The 22,548-nt window shown below is 37.2% G+C and overlaps 1 protein-coding gene across 5 annotated transcripts in view; it reads right to left on the bottom strand.

The window, feature by feature from the left end:
• SPATA17 (spermatogenesis associated 17) overlaps positions 1-22,548 on the bottom strand; it is a 197,976-nt gene that overhangs the window by 143,880 nt on the left and 31,548 nt on the right. For all 5 annotated transcript variants that reach the window (XR_013553181.1, XM_078441043.1, XM_078441042.1 and 2 more), the window contains one exon: positions 15,739-15,842. Coding sequence is in view for 4 of the 5 variants with exons in the window: in XM_078441043.1 (XP_078297169.1) it covers positions 15,739-15,842 (104 nt within the window). In the remaining variant the exon portion in view is untranslated. The remainder of the gene's footprint in view (positions 1-15,738; positions 15,843-22,548) is intronic.

Raw genomic sequence — 22,548 nt, 5'->3', positions numbered from 1 at the left:
CTTAGCCATTATCAGACAAGATAATATCTTTATTCTGATATTTTTCTTGGGCTCACATGCCTATCAAGGCCTGGTGGTTATCTCCAGCTAAGGTCCTACTCTACCTAGCCAGTGCTAGTAACCACATCAGTTTGAAGTACAGGGCTAGTTGGGTTTTACAATACCACAAGGTTCCAAATGGTAAGATTCTCATTAAATACAAACTGCATACAGAGAGCACTTCCCTTAGCAAAGCAGTAAATACCTTCCATCTCTGCTTGCAGACTAGCTACGTCTCGTCCAAGTTCATCTATTTCTCATAGAAATTTGCTGAAAGAGGAAAGGAGGCAGCAGACACCAATATTGTGAAATGCACCTATTTCAATTAATGCCACGGCCTCGATTGTTAATTATCTATATCACATGGTAGAACAGAAGGGATTTGAAAATATATTTAACACTACATAATAATGGTTTTTAATCTGACACAAAATCGCCTCCAATGGTCAAATTCCCATTTAGTTCTATTACTTTTAATACTTAATTTCATTGGGCATGACCAAGTCATATGGTACTTGAGCTGCAAGAAAGTCTAAGAAAGTGAGTTTCTCATTTTCTACCTCCAGCAGCAGAGAAGGCAATTCATTCATAAGAGGTTTGTAATGGGATGCTATATGTCACAACTGAAACATGACTGATACAACTGGCAATAATTCAAAAGTACAAAGAGGCTATCTGTTTTGATTTTTTAAAAATACGGAGTTTAATCTCCAAATCTACCACTACCTAATTGTATGAGCTTACCCAAATTACTTAAACTCTGAGTTTTAGTTTTTCATCTTCAAAATATAATAATATACATCCCCAAAAAATTTTGTATAGATAGGTAACATACAAAACAGCATGCACACAATAGGTGCTTAGTAAATATAATTTACTGTGATTAGTCTATTTACTGAGTTTGTCGTTGCTTACAATGTCTGAATTTGTCCATATAAATTTTTAGCTTGATACTCATGACATTTCTGATTACTACATACCAGATTGATCTTTCTGTGATTGTTATTTACCAAAAACACATAGATGTGATATACTAACAGCCAGAAATTCTTGATGAGTCTGTAATTAAATATTTCTTTTATGTTTTGTACCACTTAACCACTCAGTTATAATGCTTTTTGTCTACATTGTGCATGTGTGTAAAAAGGAAGTTATTACCAAGTATGTACCCAACATGGATAGACTATGTATATTCCAGGTCTTATTTCTTACATTAGTATTTTCCCATGTTAATTTTAACTTTATATTTTTTCATTTTTTTAACGTCTATTTATTTTTGACAGAGAGAGAGAGACAGAGGCTGAGCGGGGGAGGGGCAGAGAGAGAGGGAGGCACAGAATCCGAAGCAGGCTCCAGGCTCCGAGCTGTCAGCCCAGAGCCCGACGCGGGGCTCGAACTCACAGACCGCGAGATCATGACCTGAGCCGAAGTCGGACGCTCAACCGACTGAGCCACCCAGGCGCCCCTAATTCTAACTTTAAAATGAAGTTGGTACAAGTTCTGAAGAATCCATATGTGACAGCATACAGAAGGCCAATACCAACACTACTTTGTAGGTTTTTACTCTAATAGCTCCTATGTTGATTTCGGGGGGTTGTGATGTTACCAGTCTGAGAAGACATGCTTATTGCCCTCATGTTTCTATTTCTTTGTCAATTAAAGCTCAATTGGAAATGCACTGCCTAGATAGTTTAATGTATTAAGTCTTCAACTCCAGAGAACTAGAAATCTCTTTAGTATTGTGTTTCCCTGATACACAACGTTAAGTGATCTCAATGTTCTTCAGTTTTGTCATTAGCCTAATACATTTGTTGCCTCTGTATGTTTTTATGCCAGAGAAAGATTACTTAAACAGTATAATGGTGGTCATATTGAGGGTCCCAGATAACCACTATAAAGATGAGACATTATGCTCAAATCTTTCGAATTGAGTTTCCTAGAAACTAGATGAATATTCATAAAAATCATTCCACATTTTTTGCTTTATCCTTGAAAACAAATGCAAATTGGCAGACTACAAAGACAGCATTTAACACAAATATTGATATAAATATTTTGAAACGGCAAGCTGTTAGCTGTGAGTTCTGGATGGTGACCATCTTCATTGGGAACAAACACTGATAGTTTAACAGGAAATACAACATAGAGAGAGGAACTCCGAAGTTTAGAAACCAAGAATTTCTCATTGTTCACCTGGAAGTTGTTCACATGTAAATAATAGCAATAGGCAAAGAACAGAAAGTCAGTTTTTAATACGCCAAGTTAAGAGTATGGACGTATGGATTTCGGAATAACCAAGGAAACCAAGCACACGGCCCAGCTCATATCAATACAGAAGAGCTGCGCAGGGATCCTGAAAGAACTGGAGGCTGTTTTTACACGTGTCATTTCATAAAAGTCAAAAAAGCATTTTCATAGCCATTCCTTCTCCGATTTAGTATTTTGGCAAGCATGTCAATGAATCCAAGAACTCTTAAATATAATATTAAAATTAGAATGATGGTCCTATTAATGATAAATCCATTAGTCATTCTTCTCCAAAACTATGAAGGACTCAATTTAGTGATTTGAGACGGTGCTGTCACCTCTGGGAAAACTTTTTCTACCAATGGGAATGCAAGGCAGCCTTTATGTTTCAGGAGTATATATTTCAATAACATATTTAGTACTATAAATATTTTTAAATTTTTATGATAGACTTTAGATGGAGGGTTTTAAATACATAATAATAATATGTGCATATATATATCTACATATATATCTTGATTTACATGTATTATCGTATTCATCTTGGTCACAGGGTCACGGTAAGTGATAATTTTATACCATATACTTTATCGTGAATCCCTTATGCCATAGATGAGTTTCATTTAAATTCTTCTAGCAGTTTATAAATTTATAAAATTCAAAGTACTCTGTGTTTTGAGGTAAATAAATATATAGATTTGTGCGTTTTAAATGCATTACCAGGTTAGGGGCACCTGGGTGGCTCAGTCAGTTAAGCGTCCTACTTTGGCTCAGGTCATGATCCTGCGGTCCGTGAGTTTGGGCCCCACGTCAGGCTCTGTGCTGACAGCTCAGAGCCTGGAGCCCGTTTCAGATTCTGTGTCTCCCTCTCTCTGCCCCTCCCAACCCCCACTCATGCGCGCGCACGCTCTTTCTCAAAAATAAGTAAATATTAAAAAAAAATTTAAATGTATCACTAGGTTAAACAAATGATATCAGATTTAAAGGGAAACTGGAAATCTTCTAGTTTGTCATCAAATTCAGAAATCCTTTCTCCACAAGTCATTTTAGTTGAATCTTTCTATCAGACGTTTTATACCTCACAAGTCAGCCTTTCCCGAATAGCTTTAATTACTGGAAATATGTTTTTCATGTTGCACTATAATCTACCTGTTTGCCTTAATTTTTTTCCCTTTTTTCTAACACCTAATATTCCAAGTTGTTTTATTCTGGACACAGAGTTTTTGGTTACTGTTCACCACAAATAGTGGCACGCAGAATTTATGCACCAAATGTAGTCCAAATGAGGAAATTAAAAAAAAAAAAATTAATGTTTATTTATTTTTGAGAGAGACACACAGAGCACAAGTTGGGGAGGGGCAGAGAGAGAGGGAGACACAGAATCTGAAACGGGCTCCAGGCTCTGAGCTGTCAGCACAGAGCCTGACGCGGGGCTCAAAACCACAGACCGTGAGATCATGACCTCAGCTGAAGTCGGTGGCTCAACCGACTGAGCCACCCAGGTGCCCCCAAATGAGGAACTTTTACTTCCTAAGGTATTTCTATCGTTTCATTAGTTTTGCATATACAAAAAATAGTGTAAGATAGCAGAAAGTGCACTATCCTTGACATCATAAGATCTAGAATCCCATCTCAGTTCTACTATGATGTAGCATTTATCCATGAGCTACTTATCTACAATGGCCACACGCTTTTGTTTCTTCAGCACATATACACTGGGCATGCCAGCATCCAGGTTTCAATCACTTTAGGTGAAAGATCAAAGTTGTGCTCTCTGAAGAAACTAGAGAAAAAGCATAGGGCTTAGAATATAGTACCTGGTGGGTGCGAGGCACAAGAAACCTTCTCTCACCCTCATGCAATTGCAGCTATAACATCTACTCCCTCAATAAAGCAACAGAAGTTTCTTTGGAGAAACTACATAACCTAAAAGAAAGACCTCCACATACTGGCATTTGGTCATCCCCTAGTAAAAGGAACCGGCTCCCTGACTAATCACTTGAAAAGCAAATGAAACCTATGGGTCAACAAAATCCGCTCATGTATTGATACGCTGATCACCCTCAAGTATAAACACACACACACACTCCCCCACACCCCACACCCCCCACATTTGTGTGAGGATCAATTCTAGTATAAAAGTGAAGAAAAAAAAAGAAGAAAAACTAAAAATACCCTGGAGGAAACTGAGAACACAGAAACTGAATAAAACTCTAAACTCATGTTATTACCTATGCTGATTACCTTTCATTTGCTACACCCCCAATTCATTCTACCCACTTCTGTGCCTTGCACTACTACCCAACAGGCTAAGCTCTACCAACTGTATTATTTTGGCTAGTTTTCAGCTGGATTTAGTCTAACAGAAGACTAAAGTTCAGCAGGAGGAAACTGGGGGTATTTTTACCTCATTTTCTTCTCCCCGTGGGTGTCACACTCTTCTGGCAAGAACTGCGTTCCTTAACTAGTGTGGGTCGTGGCAGGGGTGGAGCTCGTAAACTTCTCCTTGGCTCTTCCCATTACCATTAATGCTATTTCTTCACCTTAACCCTCTGGCCCCGGCAGTAGCAACAGCCCAGTGTTGCCAGTCTCTGAATGCCAAATCACCCTTTACTGTGCCCTTAACCCTGCCTGTATTTCTGAAACCATCCTTTCATTTAACTCCCCTTATTTGAGAAATAAATCCTGAGGTGGATTCTCCTTCCTGCCAACACCTTAACTGTGCTAGGACTTTTAGAGAAATATGAGATATGTCATTAATAAGAACAGAATGCTATGAAAGAAGAAATGATCCAAACAGTAGCAATATTTACTGAAAGCTAAAAATTACTGCTAAAATAAAAATTTCAATAGGGTAGGAAGGAAGCCTCTCACAAATATAGAATGGAAAAACAAAGGCCCAAGTTGAAGGGAGTAGGGGCAGAAAGGTTTAAGAGCTTATTAGCACATTACTTCTGGAGGTCCAACATCCAACCAATAAGAACCACATGGAGAAAGACTAGAAGAAAACAGAAGTGAAGAAATTATCTCAGAAATAATGTAAGAAAAGATCTTAGAACTACAGGATCCATTGATTGCTCAGAACAATGGGTGCAAAATACCCATACAAGTCCTAATTCTGAAAAATTGCAAAAGCTTTAGGGGAAAAAATTCAAAATAACCTACAATGGCCATAAAAAATGTACTACTGAATCCACCAACATGATCATAGCAAGGTCACACCTCTCTCAGCCAGTGACTGAGGTAGGATTATTCTGGCAAGACAGCAGACTCCTCCAAAGGGTAACTGTGTCTTGTGAACAGCCCATTAGCCCTTCTTGAAAATGTACTGCAGTCCCAATCTCTTCCCAATGTTTTTTCTTTCTTTCTTTTCATAGGTGTCACACTGATATTGTGGACTAAAGGTTTTTTCCACCTTCTCCTGCTTCTTCCCTCCAATAAACCTCCAGGACATCCTATACATCTGGTTACATCTTAGTAGTTGCTTCTTTGTGGACTTGAACTAACACGCATTGAAAAAAAATAGATCACTTTCAAAGGAAGGAGAAACAGATGAATAAGTAGTTAGCAATTTTGAATATTGTAAAACAATGGAACATTTGTCTTCAAAACTCCGAGGGCAAATGATCTACAATCTAGGATGTTTTATCCAGTCAAACTACTAATGAAGTCTCAGGATAGAACAAGACATATTTAGGAGAGCCTGGGTGGCTCAGTCAGTTGAGCGTCCAACTCTTGGTTTCAGCTCAGGCCATGATCTCATTGTTTGTGAGTTCAAGTCCCACATTGGGCTCCACTCTGGCAGTGCAAAGCCTGATTGGAACTCTCTCTGTGTCTCCTTCTCTCTTTGCTCCTCCTTTACATACTCTCTCAAGAGAAATAAACTTCAAAAAAAAAAAGTATAAGACATATTTAAAACAAGCAAGGACTCCCAAAATTGTCTTACATGCACATTAGTATAGCAGTTATTCCAAAAAAAGAAAATAAATCATAAAAAGATATCACAGATCCACAAAATAGTGAGTTCAGCCCACGTAAAAGAAAGTTAAGAGATGTCTTCTCAATAAATCTGCATCATGCCTAAGAAAATGTGGTCTGTTTGGAACAGGATGATGGAGAGGACAAAGAGGGCAGGCCCCAGAGGAAAGGGGACTTAATGAATTTCCTAATAGGATAGAATACCTGGAAAACAATCAATGGCAGATATAATTTGCATATGGGAAAGAAGAAAAAAATGAGAAAAATAGAAATTAATTTAAAAAATGGGATAAAGTAAATATATTCATCCTACATTAATTGCCTTTGCAAGGAACTCTACTTCTGTAATCATGATCGTGTAAACACTGATACTGATTTATCTAAAAATAGATGGAAATGGAGGTGAAAAGAATACAGGAGTTAAATCCTCATTTACCATATTATGTGAAAGTGATTTAAAAGATCAAATAAGTATATAGTTTAGAAACAGTTGGTGTAAAAAGAACTAACTGAAAGAAAAATGTGGTTAAAACTAGGAATCTAGTAAGGATATGGCAAAGCAATTCTTTTATCTATTATAAACATTTGGTGATAGGCAATATATCTAATAATATGCATGTATTATGTTGATATATTTTCCTTTTTCCTTTAAAAAGGTACAATAAGTTTTTTTTAAAAAAAGGTAAGTTGTGGGGTGCCTGGGTGGCTCGGTCAGTTAAGCGTCTGACTCTTGATCTCAGCTCAGGTCATGATCTCACGGTTTGTGGGACTGAGCCCTGCCCTGGGTTCTGTGCTGGCAGCATGGAGCCTGCTTGGGATTCTCTCTCCCTCTCTCTCTTCCCCTCTCCTGCTTGTGCTCTCTGTCTTTCTCTCTCTCTCTCAAAATAAATAAATAAAACATTAACAAAGAGACGTTATGAATTCATTTATTGCATCTTTCCCGACTTTGTACTATGTTCCATTCTTTGCTTTTCCTTCCAGCTCTCTGAAAGATAATTTTTAGCCATGATTTAAGGCACTGATGATTTAGATTGTACTCAGCAATTAGTGTCTCTATAAATTTATTGATTTGATTTGATTTGATTTTAGAGAGAGAAAGAATGCGAGGGAAGAGGGAAAGAGAGAGAATCTTAAGCAGGCTCAGTGCAGAGCCTGACACAAGACTTTATCCCACGACCCTGGGATTATGACCTGAGTCAAAATCAAGAGTGGGAAGGTCAACCAACTGAGCCACCCAGGCGCCCCTCTATAATTCTTTAAAATACACAAGCTAGTTTAAAAAAAATGTTTATTTACTTTGACTTAAAAATAGCCTAATATAAAATTGAATGCTTTTTATAACATTATAGGGAATTACATGTTTACAAACATTTGCTTTTTCTTTCTACTTTGTCCTTCATGATAATAGCTGTTATTTGTTGAGTGTCAAATATATGATCAGTGTTTCATGTACTGTGTGCCTCACAGAAATGCTGCAAAGTAAAGACTGCTGCTCCAATGTGCAGATGAAGAAACCTAATTTCTGTAAGATTAAGTCACTAGCTCAAGTTCGCACTACTAGAAAGTGGCATGACTAATCCACATCAATCTGATTCCAAAGTCAATGTTCCTAACTACTCAGTTCTTAAACTTGTTTCCCTACAGCTTTCATGAGGTACCCAAGAGCAATGGAAACCTATGTCTAAACAAAAACTTGTGTATAAAGGTTCATAGCATCATTATTTATGATAGTCAAAAAGTGGAAACAACTCAAATGTCCATCAAGTGATAAATGGATAAGTAATATGTGGTTTATCCATAGAATGATATATTAATTAGCAAGGAAAAGAAATGTAGTATTGTTATATGCAACAAAAGAGATGAACCTTGAAAACATCAGGCTAAGTGAAAGAAACCAGTCAAAAAAAAAAAAAAAAACCACCACACTGTAAGATTCAATTTATATGAAATGAGCACAAACACAAGTCTCTAGAGGTAACACATAGATTAGGGCTGAGCGGGGTTGGGAAAAATGGGGAGGTGACTGCTAAAGGGCACAGAATTTCTTTCTAAGATAATAAAAATGTTTTAAATTGATTGTGGTGATAGTTGCACAATTTTGTGAATAAACTAAGCACTAAGGAACATTGCACTTTAAATGGATAAACGGAATGGTATATTAATTGGATCTCAATAAAGCTATTACAAAAAAAATCAAAATAAATATATACCTTAAAAAAACTCCCATGATACTTTAAAAGATAGGAAAGAATAACAGCCATGAAAATCTTTGTAGCCAAACCATGCTGTACAAAATCAACATGCTGAAAGATTTTGATTCACTTTGATGAATGACAAATTAACGTTCAAAACAGTGCTATTGTTGCAGTGTTAACCACCAAAATCTACCTTGAAGGATTAAAATTGGGGGAATATATTACTTCTAGCTTAAAAAAAGTCAGTATTCTGTACCTCAAGCTAATAATGTTTTATTAATGCTACCAATCTGTAACTCTGTAGCTAATTTTTAATTTCATTCTATAATTTTCTTACTCATAATCTGGGGCAAGTTTTTGTATATCAGGCTAGATATTACAAAGGAACATGTCTGCCAATTTCAAATTAATCAATTTCATTTATCTTTGTGATGTCTGCTCTTAGTTACAAAAATACATTTTTGTATACTTTAACATAAATTTTTTTACTATTAACTATATAATAAATAAACAATTTCTAGTAATAAAAGAGCAGATAAACTAGAGGTAAGCCTAATGCTGTCTGATATTCTACATAATTCAAATCAAGCATATGCGGATGTAGGGGCACCTAGGTGGCTCAGTTGGTTAAAGATCCGACTTCAGTTCAGGTCGTGATATCACAGTTTGTGGGTTCAAGCCCCATGTTGGGCTCTGTGCTGACAGCTCAGAGCCTGGAGCCTGCTTTGGATTCTGTGTCTCCCTCGCTCTCTGCCCCTCCCCCACTCACACTTTGTGTCTCTCTCTCTCTCTCTCTCTCTCTCTCTCTGTCTCTGTCTCTTTCAAAAATAAACAAACATTAAAAATATTCTGATGTAAAATACATTTTATTAACTTTTGTCCTATAAATTTTACCCCACCCAAAGATAGAGGAATGCACTAGATCTTTTATTTTCTTTTAGAAAACCCAGAAACTATACATTTTAATCCTTCCTGGTATGAGAAATCAGGATACATCATAATTGCTTTGATACAATATTAAAGTTGAAATATAATCTTGAAAAGACATCACTTAAAAATACTGCCATAAGTAAATGGTAGGGTAACTTTTGTCCAAGGCAAAATGCTGAAAATTAACATGTTTATTGAACAAATTCTATATGCAAGGCACAATGTGGAAAGCATGCTGTAAGAGGGTCTCTAACAATCCCTACTCTTGTGTTCATCCCTTTGTGTAATCCCACCCTGTAAGTGTAGGAAGGACCCAGTCTCTTGCTTCCCATGAAGAGAATACAGCTGATGAGACGTCACATCTGATATTAGGTTATCAAAAGAATGTGGCTTCTGTCTTCATGTTTTTTTGTGTCTTCTTGTTCACCTGCCAATTCCCATGTTATCAGCTGCCCTACAGGGAAGCCCATTTGGCAAGAAACCAAGGGACGCCAGTGCAACAGCCGGAATAGTTGAGGCCCGTGTGACTGAGGATCGTCCCCAGCTGAGCTCTTGTATGACTGACAGCTTGACTGCAGAGTCACAAGAGACTTGAGCCCTGGCCAGGAGCCCTTCCCAGACTCCTGGCTGACAAAATGATGAGCTAATAAGTGTGCATTAGTTTAAGCTACTTTACATGTAATTTGTTATGCAGAAAAAGGTAACTAGAGTCCTGATTCTAATTATTTTCAATGAAAAAAAGAACAAAACACTGTGAAGAAATAATCCAAACAAATGTATCGTATGTTCTTCTATGAGAAGGAAAAGAATACTATCTCTATAAAATTAATGACCCTGATGATGCTTTTAATACTCACCAGGCTACTTAAATATAACTATTGTGAAAAATACAATCAAACATGAGTGCCAACACACACATATAATCATTCTGCCGCTGTTCTTAAAAGGGACATCTACTCCAATGTTCTCAGAAAAGCAGTCAAACTCTTTAATATGGCCCAAAACGCCGTGTTATGGTGTGGTTCCTGCTCAACTGTCTGGATTTATCTTTAGCTGATCCTTCTCTCATCTTCTACGCATCAACCTCAGTGACATTTCCTGTGCTAATGTCCTAATTTCTACACAACCTTCAGGGTTCAGCTTCACAGCCTCTGAGAGATGTCCCTAACCCCTAGGCTCCCCCTCCTACTCTGACCCACACTAGTCACTTTTGCCTTAGATGTTCCTCTTCTGTGCTTCCTCTATGGTACCCTATAGCTTACTTTCGTTGTATGTATAAAACTGCGTATGTAACAGAAAGGAAATAAATTGTGATTTATTTTAGAAAGTTAACTGTATATTTCCAATTTTGAGATAGGAGCAAATTTATCTCTACCCATTCCTCTCTTAAACTTCCTTAAGAAAAGAAAGGCAATAAGAAAATAAAAGGAAACCCTATCATAGGTAAAATCAGAAACACTTAAGGGTAATATACATGAAGAAGGGCCACCAAGAGGAGTGAAAATTCAACCAGGATTAGAGATGTCATGGAGACAAGATACCTCAAGATGCAGATTTCAGACTGAGACTGCCAGATGCAAAATTTGCAAAAATAGGTGGCATACTCTGAGGAGGAAAAACAGTAATGCCCTCCTTGCTCATAATAAGATTGTAGCGCAAAACTTGACTGTGGCAGATTTCCTAAACCACCCGCGGGAGTGGCTGAGGAAGTAGGACTAAATGAGGAAATGCACAGGCATGCTATCTTTGCTGCAGACCTCTAAGAAAGAGTAGAGTATGAAAGCAGTAAGGGGTCCTGCAACTGACCAACACTGCCAAAACAAACAACAAAAACTAAACCAGTTCACATAAATAGAGACACATGCATGCTATCTGCAGGGCTATACTCTGAGCCAAGGAGGCCTCCTAACACCCCAGAGCGCTCCTTTGGCCCAAGGAGACCTCCTAACACCCCCAGAGCACTCTTTGGCCCTTCCCCAACACCCCATTCCACAACCCTAGAAATTTCCTCAAAGGGTTAAGTGTCTTTTTGCATGTTAGTGACATGACTAATGAATGCTAATGAGGATGGGGGCTAGCTACCAGGGGAACCAATCATGTGATTAGAAGATTGGGACTTTTAGCTCCACCCCTCTGCCTCTGTGGAGGGGAGAGGGGTTAGAAGTTTGAGTTGATCATTAATGGTCAAAGATTTAATCAAGCTTCCTTTTAAGAAAGCTTCCATAAAAATTCCTCAATGTATAGAATTCAGAGATTTTCTGGGTGGCTGAACACATGGAGGTACCAGAGGGATGGCCGGTCCGCCCCATCTTTGCACTATGCGTCTCTTCCACCGTTTCCGAGTTGTATCCTTTTATAATAAGCCAGTAACCTAGTAAATAAACTGTTTTCCTGAGTTCTTGAGCAGTTCTAGCAAATGACTGATCTTCAGGAGGAGGTCCTATGGATCTCTGATTTGTAGCCAAGTTGGACAGGAGTTGTGGGTAACCTGGGGACATACCACTTGCAATTGACATCTGCAGTTTGGGTGGGATGGGGAATGAGAGTCTTGTGGGACTGAGCCCTTAACCTGGGGATCCGATGCTATCACCAGAGAAGTCATTTTACTTTTTGTTTTTAATGTTTATTTTTGAGAGAGAGAGAGAAAGACACAGAGTGTGAGCAGGGGAGGGTCGGAGAGAGAGGGAGGCACAGAATCCGAAGCAGGCTCCAGGCTCTGAGCTGTCAGCACAAAGCCCAACGTGGGGATCCAACTCACAAACAGCGAGATCATGACCTGAGCCAAAGTTAGCTGCTTAACAAACTGAGCCACCCAGCCCCCCCCCCCCCCAGATAATGGAGTTAAACTGCAGGACACTTAACTGGTGTCTGAGATTGCCTGGCATGGATAACCCACACATTGGTGACTAGAAGTATTGAGCATTGAGTAGACAGGAAACAGGGTAGTATTTTTCCTTTTCAAACACCATGCCGTATGGTCACACAGTTCATCTAATATAGCAAAACCCTGATAACAATACCTGTAAATTATAACACGAGAAAAAAAATTATAACTAATCATACATACAAAAGTGAATATAAGTATCCTATATAAAATACTGATATAATTACTAATAAATCAAAAGAATAACAATGGCTTAGTTAAAGATATTCCTAGCACACAATGATGGTTTAATATGAGTATATCTCCTCTGTTCTTCCCAGTTCAACAGACAGCTCCGTATTCTTGTGCAGTGCCAGTCACATTCCTGACACACAGTAGTGAAGGTCCCAGTAAACAGATTTGGCCGTATTTGGTGCCTGGCCGTACGGCTGCTTTTAACTCTGGCAAAGTGGATACAGTTGCCATCAGCGACACCTTCACTGACCTCAACCTACATGATCTACCTGTTCCAGTATGAGTCCACCCATAGAAAATTCAGTGGCACAGCCAAGGCTGAGAATGAGAAACTTGTTATCAACGGAAAAAAGCCAATCTCTATCTTCCAGGAACAAGATCCTGCCAACATCAAATGGGGTGATGCTGGTGCTAAATACATCGTAGTGTCTATTACTACATAGTAGTGTCTTCATTACTATGGAGAAGAAGGCGGGGGCTTGAAGGGTGGAGCCAAGAGGGCCATTTTCTCTGCTGATGTCCCCATGTTTGTGATTGGCATGAACTACGATAAATATGTCAGCAACGCCTCCTGCACCACCAACCGTGTGACCCTCTGGCCAAGGTCATCCGTGGCACTGTGGAGTAATTCATGACCACAGTCTGCACCATCACTGCCACCCAGGAGACTGTAGGTGGCCCCTCGGCCCCTCTGGGAAGCTGTGGTGTAATGGCCAAGGAGCCCTCCAGAACATTATTCTTGCTTCTATTGGGTCCGCCAAGATTGTGGGTAAGGTCATCCCGGAGCTGAATGGGAAGCCCACTGGCATGGCCTTCTGTGTCCTCACCCCGTAAGTGTCAGTCATGTATCTAACCTGTCGCCTGGAGAATGCAAATACAATGACACCAAGAAGGCATCCGAGGGCCCCCTCAAGGGCTTCCTGGGCTACAATGAGGACCAGGCTGTCTCCTGCAACTTTAACTGTCACACTCACTCTTCCACCTTTGACGCAGGGGCTGGCATTGCCCTCAGTGAAAACTCTGTTAAACTCATTTTTAGGTACAATGATGAATTTGGCTATAGCGACCAGATGGTGAACATTATGGCCCATAGGGCCTCCAAGGAACAAGAGTCCTCTGGACCAGAAGCCCCAGTGAGAGCATAAGAGGAAGAGAGAGACCTTCAAGTGCCGGGGAGTCTTTGCCCCAGCTCATCCCCTAGTACGTGACAATCTCTCACCCTCTGTGCTGTTTTCATCCCAGACCCCCTGAGGAAGAGGAAGGGCTTTGAGAGTCCTGCCATATCATGTAAATTACATCAATAAGTTACACTGTAACCGGCCAACAGTTTTATTTATTAAGAAAAATACACTTTATAACATGTCAAAAGGTCAGAAAGGAAAAACTTCATATATAATTATATTAGCAGATAATGCAAAAGCATTTGCTATATCCAGCTTTCTATTCTCACTTAAAAACTCAGAGAGGTAGAGGGGTGCCTGGGTGGCGCAGTCGGTTAAGCGTCCGACTTCAGCCAGGTCACGATCTCGCGGTCCGTGGGTTCGAGCCCCGCGTCAGGCTCTGGGCTGATGGCTCGGAGCCTGGAGCCTGTTTCCGATTCTGTGTCTCCCTCTCTCTCTGCCCCTCCCCCGTTCGTGCTCTGTCTCTCTCTGTCCCAAAAAATAAATAAAAAACGTTGAAAAAAAAAATTTAAAAAAAAAATAAAAAAAAACTCAGAGAGGTAGAAAAAAGAGTAAGTCTGTAATATGGTAAAGAATATCAGACTAAAGCTAATTGTCAGCACTGACGCACCAGATTCCTTGGTAACTAAAGATATACACAGTAAAACCAGGAAGAAAATAAGGATTAATGGAAATACTTGTCCAATAGGAAACACAGGGCTTTTCAAAACCCGCCTTTTGCTTATTTGTCTCTTTGAGGACCTTCTCCTACTCAGTGGTGGGACTAGGGTGAAGTAAGAGAGGCCTTTCCAGTGTAAAATTTAAGGATGCCCTCTTGGTTGTACAAGAGTGCTGGCATTTGCATGACCCTGCCAGTAAGCGCCTCTTCAGTTTTTGTGCCTTACGAGCCTTCCTTGTCTTATCTTAGTCCTAGCCCTGCTCGAATTCCCTCTCTTGCATATTCTGCCAGCTCTTTGCCCCCCTGACAGGCTCATGCCATCCATTTGCAGAGAACCAGCCCATTTCCAGGACTTTGGATTTCTTAAGCAAGAAATTAAATAGCAGTCTGCTGTGGTCCACATGTTTCTGAGTTTTCCAACTTCTCCAACTGACCGAATCCTATTGCAGCCCTCTCAAATCTTCTTCTTTTCCAAAGAAATCAACTTCACGAAGAGCCAACACTTAATCTCCAAAGACCAGATCATCTTATATATACAACTTATCCCAGTTTAAAAGTTGGAAAAATCAGTTTTCAGATATTTCTTAGAATATATATAGCTTTAGGGTCTCAGGCAAAATCTTATTTTAACAATTTATTGTGCCACTGTTCTCTCCAGTTCAAAGAATTTTAAGAGTGCAGTAAGATAACATAGGTGAAAAAAATTAAATACGTAAATGGCAACTGTTATTAGTTACTCTTTCCTTCTTTATCTAAACATATTATAAGCTTATGGTCACCTATATGTTATTAGAATGGAGCATATTATAAGAGGAAAAAACTATATTTGAAGTTATATGAAAACTTAGAGTTTTGGTAAAGTTGACTGAATAGTGTGTTACAATAGCTTTACTTTGCATAAATCTACAAAAAACATCATCCTATGACCTAAATCCAGGTGCTTTCTATGTGTTCAAAGAAGTAAAAGCTAACAGTAAAGCAGTCCATTTTAATTATGTTCCATGGTATTTCTCCTTTGAGAGGTTAATTTCTTGCTATTGAACATATTCCTCAAAATCCACGTGAGGCTTACCATACTTAAATGTTCATCTATGGAATCATTTTACAGATAAATTTTACAGATAAATCCATCTCAAAATGAGATAACTTTACTGAAACTATTTTTCATAGAACCAAGAAAGGCCTACTGTACACATAAATAATCTAATTTATAGTCAAGAGTACAATATATTTTAAAATATCAAAACAAATTTTTAAGATAAATAGAATCTCTCCCTTATTAATAAATTTGTACCTAAAATATCACTGAGTTCTAGTAAGTATTTCTAAGTATGGTAATGATCAATATCTGTTAAGTAACCTTTCTAAAATTTTCACTAGTAGACCACTCACCTAATTGCATCATTGGTCTCTGAAACAGCCTTCAGGTACTCCTTCAAATAAAAATAATTAAAGCAGTATTTCCGAATTCGATAGCCTCGCCATCGCTTCTGAATCTATTGAAGTAAACAAAATACACCTGTGAACATTTTTAGTGAAAACATTAACCGGTCTTCAAAATCAAGGTAATGATGGATGATACCTCACATCAAATAAAGTCTTAGGCTTTTCCAGTAGCATAACAGTATATATAGTTGCAAATGTAAATTGTATTCATAGATCGAGAATTCATATTCATAAAATATTGAGAAACAGAACACACTTATAGGTTATTATATTTTAAAACATTTATAATTTTTCACAAACACTATATGTAAAATTAACTACGAACAATTAAACATTTGCTTTATCAATCTCTACCACTTCTATTTCCTGACCAAATGGATTGTTTAATTTTTCATAATCCACTGGCTTGAAGATCATATTTGGTCTCACTGAAATAAATTTTCACATGGTATTTTAAAATTTCCAAAATCTTTAAACAAAATTTTTTCTTATATCTTCACCATGACATTTTAATACTTTTTAAACAATAACAACAACTAACACTTATGGAGTTTTTATTATATGTGAGGCATTATTCTAAGAGTTTTACTTGTAGTTAGCTATTTAATCTTTAGAACACTCCTATGAGAAATACCTTATTTACAGATGAGGAAACTGCTAAAAAAGAGAAGTTATATAACTTCCCCATAATAACATAGCCATTGGTGATGGATCCAGGAATTACATTAGGACTTCAGAGCCCATTCTCTAAACCATTACCGTATAGAACTGGGAACAAAGTGAAATGCAATTTTCAATAAATGAATATTTCTGTTGAAAGTACCTAGGTTTTTTCACATGAGAGGAGTATATGGGGGCTCTGAGAGAACACACTTAAGTGGGCTACTCAATGTCTTATTATGCTCTAGTAATCATGAAAATCAGCCTCCTTACATTTATTCTTTGCTAATATAATCTCTATTAGAAAAACTCAAAGCAAAAAAAAAAATAGTGCATAATCTTATTTTTGTGGAACACACACACACACACAAAACACCTCAACTTCATCAGAGGAGAGAGGAAGAAGAAATAGCAAAAAAAAAAAAAAAAAAAGGAAAAAAAATTACTTAACTTCATTCCCGAAAATTTTATGGCAGTTTACATGTACTTTTGAATTATTCAGATATTATGAGTGATTCTCTTTTTGGATATGAAGTCCTTCCAATGTTTTGCACAGTTAGCTAAACTAGGAACACACACCTTCTCTAAATATTTTTTTTTTTTTTTAATAGGAAAGGGTGCTTAATTTAGACATTCTACATTTGCCCATTGGGCTTTATCCCCCAGGCCTATGTTTTTTAAACTAAATATGTTGAGCTTAATTTTTTTTATATAATTTGAATGCAGGATCTATACAAATAAACGGGAAAAATGTTTTACTTGAATTCTGTATTTTTCTGTGTTTTAAAACATGGCCATTTAAAGGGTATTTTACAACCTGAAATACAGAAAACTGAAAATTCTGAAGAACTACTTTAGTTAACCTCCCAGTATGAGAATGACTAAAATAATCGAAAACATGCAAAACAGCTTATTAAGAACAATGAAACCAGAGATAATAATTCTAGGAAATAGAACCAAGTAGGATAGCAAGCTAGTGTAACAATGTTATAAAATGTGTCCTTCCAAATATTTTTCAAATGATCTTAGTTTAGATGTTCATGAAATAAGAAAAATCAATTTTCCAAAGTTATATACTAATTTTAGAAACTATCTCCCTCTAATTTGACCAAAATTATATCACAGCTGACAACAAAAGATGAGGAATTGATACAAACCACTTTCCTAATTAAAAAGAATAATCAATTGGAATATGTACAAGTATATAAATCATACATGCAAATAAGTGAATATTTTCCTGGCTCATCTAATTTAATCATTACAGTATCATTTTGAGGTGGAGATTATTATTAGCCTCATTTTATAGAAGAGGACATTGGTTCTTACGTTAAATAATTGCCTACAGTCATATAGCTAGTTGGATAGCTTCAAATATTTCACCATACTTTTATTGCATGTACAGTAATACTTGTATTAAAGAAGAGAACCATTTCAAACATAAGTACTGACACAAAATCCATCATCAGCAATAGAAGTGACTCAGGAAGAATGGGAAAATATTAGGATATCAAATAGTGTTAAGGGAGGAACTACTTATAACATGAAAACATCATTAAATTCTAAATAAAATAAGATTAAATGTGCCAGAAAACATAAAAGATGCATGCTGGAGCACTGAGAAGGAAAAAGGAAAGCTGCTGATTTCTGATTAGATCACACTAGAGTGGTGGGTACCCATTCTGAGAAAAGAAGTCTGAAAGGACGAAAGTAAAATCGAAGCAAAAAGCCACGCCAATAGAAAGGACACCTAAAGAGGCCAATGCCATGAGCTTCCTCCCACTTCAAAACAGGCAAACACTAGAAACAGTACCAAATACTTCCAGAGCGTCCACAGCTGCTGTGTTCTCAGGGGATTTTCTAATATCCAAACTCCTTAGACCTCTACTCCAAGGCAGACTAAAATTCTCTTTCAAGACAAATCATTTAATCACAATTGGATATTAAAGTAAATACTGAGCAAGAGATGGTTAAGTCATCCACATTAAAGTATAGTCAATCAATCTTTAAATGGCTTTGTTAGAGGTAGTAGGTAAAAGTTGAAACTGGGTGTTTGGCGAAGACACTGCCATCCGTGAAGCGAAGGATCTAAAATGTATTGACCTCATGAATGCACCAGGTATTATGTTAACTGCTCTAATTCTCATGATAACCTGGTGCATGAGGCATAATCTTCATGTTAAAACTGAAGAAACTCAGGTTAAGTAACTTGATCAAGTTCACCTAACCAGTGAAAAGAATAAATGGCAAAGCCAGGACGTAAACCCAGCTCTGTCCTACACAAAAGCCCAGGCTCTTTTCACTGAAATATCTTATGGATGTACTATATAAAAAGGAAAAGTATGCGTACATGTTCTTTCATTTAGAAGATACCAATTTCCTATATCGTAAAGAGCCCAGTTTAACAATCACTAACTGACATAAGATAGAATACTGTGGAGATTCTACTACCCTTTCTATTCCAGGAACAAATGACATCTTCAATTTTACCTAAATTTCCTGTTGATATCCTAGTACTAGCGAATAAACTTCTAATTAAAAAAAAAAAAAAGTTCTTTGAGTAGGCAAGATGTTTTTCCATAACATTCCTTAGTTTCAAGGTGAATGGGTTATGACTTAAAAAAAAAAAAAAAAGAATAAGATGAAAAGCTAGTATTCATGTCCTTCAAAGTAATTAGTAACTTTCAGAAGTGATTGGTATAAAACAATTATTGTCATTGATCAGCTCTGAATAGATAATTTTAAACAAAGTCATTGTGTGCTCAGCAGATTACAGCTTGTTAACGGGCAAGTTCTAAATGACCTCTTAAGCTAGTCAAATCAATGATGCATATTCCTCATTAAGTAACATCAAAATGTAAGTGGTTTTATAAATAATGTTTATTTTAAGCACTAAAACAAATGGCAAAACCTTGGTACACCAAAAGCCATCTGCTCATAGAAAAGATTTTCCCTCCATTGGTTTACTTTAATTCCTCAAAATTCATAGTAACTTTAACATTACCAAAAGAGAAAAATCACAATGTCTTCTCACCTAAAATTAAAATGAAGACATGGAAAACAAAATTTCTGTTACTGATAATAACCTACCTAGTATTAATGCTCTAAATGTATATGAGAGCATACAAGTGGAACTCTTACTCATAATGATACTCTCATTTATTAGAATATCAACATTCTAGATTATACCATGAGAACAGAAAAAGTAGGTTTACTAAATTTTCAAAGGTGTTTAAAGAACAACAATATCCAAATTTCATACTCCGTGTTGATGCATTATCATGTCAAAAATATACATATATGAATGGAAATCTTAACTGGATATTTTTAACCAATAGAAGATTCTGGATAATCATTCCATCTGTAGTTTCTTCTCCTTAATATTGTTTCCCAACTCTGACTTTATACTCCTTGCTCTACAAATTTATTTAATCATTTCACAATGATATTGGTACTAGGAGTAGCAGGAGGGGAGAAGAGATATTCTTTTGCATGGTGATCCATCATTTAAATATCTGTCCATCATCAGGCAAAAGCTTGAGGTGGTCTGTATAATCCTTTTCCTCTTATTCCTTAGACTGACATTTTGGGATATCTTTCTCTGTGTGAATAAGACTGTGTGTTACTTATTTTGTATCCCTAGAGCCTAACGTAATGTCTAGCGTATAAGAGAACTTCAGTATTTTTTCCCTGAATTATTTTACCTATTTATCTCTATCCATCTAATCATGGAGTCAATATTCTAAACATATGTACTTTATAGTATTATAAATATGAAAATAAGATTATAAACGGTTTAGGAGATTGAAATGGATCTTTATATAGCTGGCACATATGTAACTATTTTTTAAGTAAAGCTACCATATCATTGTTTCTCACATTCTTACGTTTTAGACACAAGTGGGAAATGAAAGAAAACGGTTATTTGATGTTTCAAGCTAGATTAAGGTTTATAAATTAAAATTTGTATTATACAGATCCAGACCTGTAAGAAGAACCAATAACATTATGGTTACTTTGCAAATTGTTTGTTTTAAGTGATCTTTAATCTAGTGATCCTCCTGTTATTGTAGTCTTTTAATTTTCCTAAAGTGAGGATTTCTATCTGAACTAAAATGTTTTGGGACACTAATTTCAAGAGAAATCATTTAAAATAACTGAAATAATAAAGGATCAGGCGAGACTCTCTGGGTTCCAGAAGAATATCATCACGTAAGTACATATGATTGATCAGTAACATGTATAAGGTTTCTAAGATAAAAGGAATTCTACTTGAAATAATTATATCTGTAGTTTTTTTAAAATTCTGTAAGATCTAAATTATTTCCATTTCTCATTCCTCACAGATTTTGGAAGTGAGAAGAAAGTCTGATGGACCATATTTTTTAAGAGATCTCTAAGATACTAAACATTAGCACTTCCTGAAATTTACATTCATCTGATACGGTGCCAGGTGTCCTAGGACAGACAGACAAAGTGGACTCAAGATGTAGAAGATAACCCAATGGAGGCTTTCCGCAAGACATTATAAGGAAAGCATAATTTTCAGAGAGTTCACCTTTGTTAACTTCCAAAATCTGTGACAGATTATACATCCTCATTATGTTTAGTTTACCAAACACCAGTATATTCTAAGAGTTCATGTATAGAGAGATTAGCAGTTGAAAACAGCAGTCCTGAGTTACGATGGAGGACGAATTCTGACGCTAGAAGACCAGTGTGTAAAGGCCACAGCTGGAATATCCTTTTACAAGGAGAGGTCTGTCATCCTCAGCCATCCAATTCTGCCTGCAAGGGGAAGCATATGACACTCAACCTGGTCTCCTACTCATTGCCACCGGGTTTAGAATTCCCTGAGTAAAATGTACTACCGGTAAGATGCTCATGAATTGTGAGGACCAGGGGATCAGTTTATCAAGAAAATCAGAGTGTGAGTAACAAAGTTTCCACAAGAGCTCAGTCTGGGGTACACATAGTTGTTCTCATCCGGACTGAGCAAAGGAGAAGACTAGCAGTGAAGGCAAGAGTACAAAAGATCACAAGTAACACAAATGTGAGTAGCAGATCTCTTGGGTTCAATTCCTAACACTATCACTTATGAGCTGTGGGACCTTGGGCAAGATAACTTTCTGTGATTCTATTTCCTCAGCTTTCATATTGGAATCATGATACCCACCTGTAAGAGTTGGTTGGGAGTATTACAGAGAAGAGTTAAAATATTTAAAATACTTAGACTGGTGCCTGGAAGGCAGTAATGGCTATGTAACTGCTAACTCATTGTTATTATTTACTAATGGTTCTGACTTACCAAGAGAAAACGTGGTATTGTAATCCTTTTCTTGCCTGGCCTCAGAGACATATAGCTCCCACCAGCAATCAGTTTGACTAAGGTATACTCAGACACCTGCCAGCTATTTGTGTCCACACACACACTCAGGTAGTAAGCGCGAGAATCTGGAGTCATTCTATTGGGGCAATAGGAGCCTCAAAGACAAGGTTGAGGCCGACTATATTCAGCTGAGTCGCTAAGCCCAGTGTTGGGTGAACCTGAGGTGACACCCAGTTAGAAGCTTACTGGCATCAGAAATGGAGGGTCAGTTCTACGCCAGGCTGTAAAAAGATACACAATTGTATATCTAAATGGGATACGGGGAGAAATGAGTTTAGCAACTGAATCAGTTCATGACATTTGTGTAAGATACTAAAAGCTGTTCAAAAAGAGAGAACTAAAAAAAAAAAAAAGTGGGGGCCAAATTTAGAGGAGATCTACAATGGAACAGCCAAAATGCTGGAGGAAAAGCAGAACCCTAATCTGGAGTAAAGTCGAATTAAAGACCAAAAGGCAATAAAATGTCCCATAGAGAAATGGGAGGAATAAGGCCCCAAGAGCTAATATAAAAATTTATTGAGCAATTTATTGCTGTATTAATTGTCTGTCACTGGCCTAGCAGCATATCGTTAACGGATTTTGAAAAGGCATACTGTGGGTTTTGACAGTAGCTTATATCATAGCAAACCTCCTTCAAACCTGTACATGTTATGATACTTTCGAAAGGTCCTAAAGTTCATGAGATAGTCCATTCATGTGAGAATTGCACT

Source organism: Panthera onca, chromosome F1, assembly GCF_046562875.1.
Source record: "Panthera onca isolate mPanOnc1 chromosome F1, mPanOnc1 haplotype 2, whole genome shotgun sequence".
Taxonomy (NCBI): domain Eukaryota; kingdom Metazoa; phylum Chordata; class Mammalia; order Carnivora; family Felidae; genus Panthera; species Panthera onca.
This window is presented reverse-complemented; position numbering and strand designations above follow the sequence as displayed.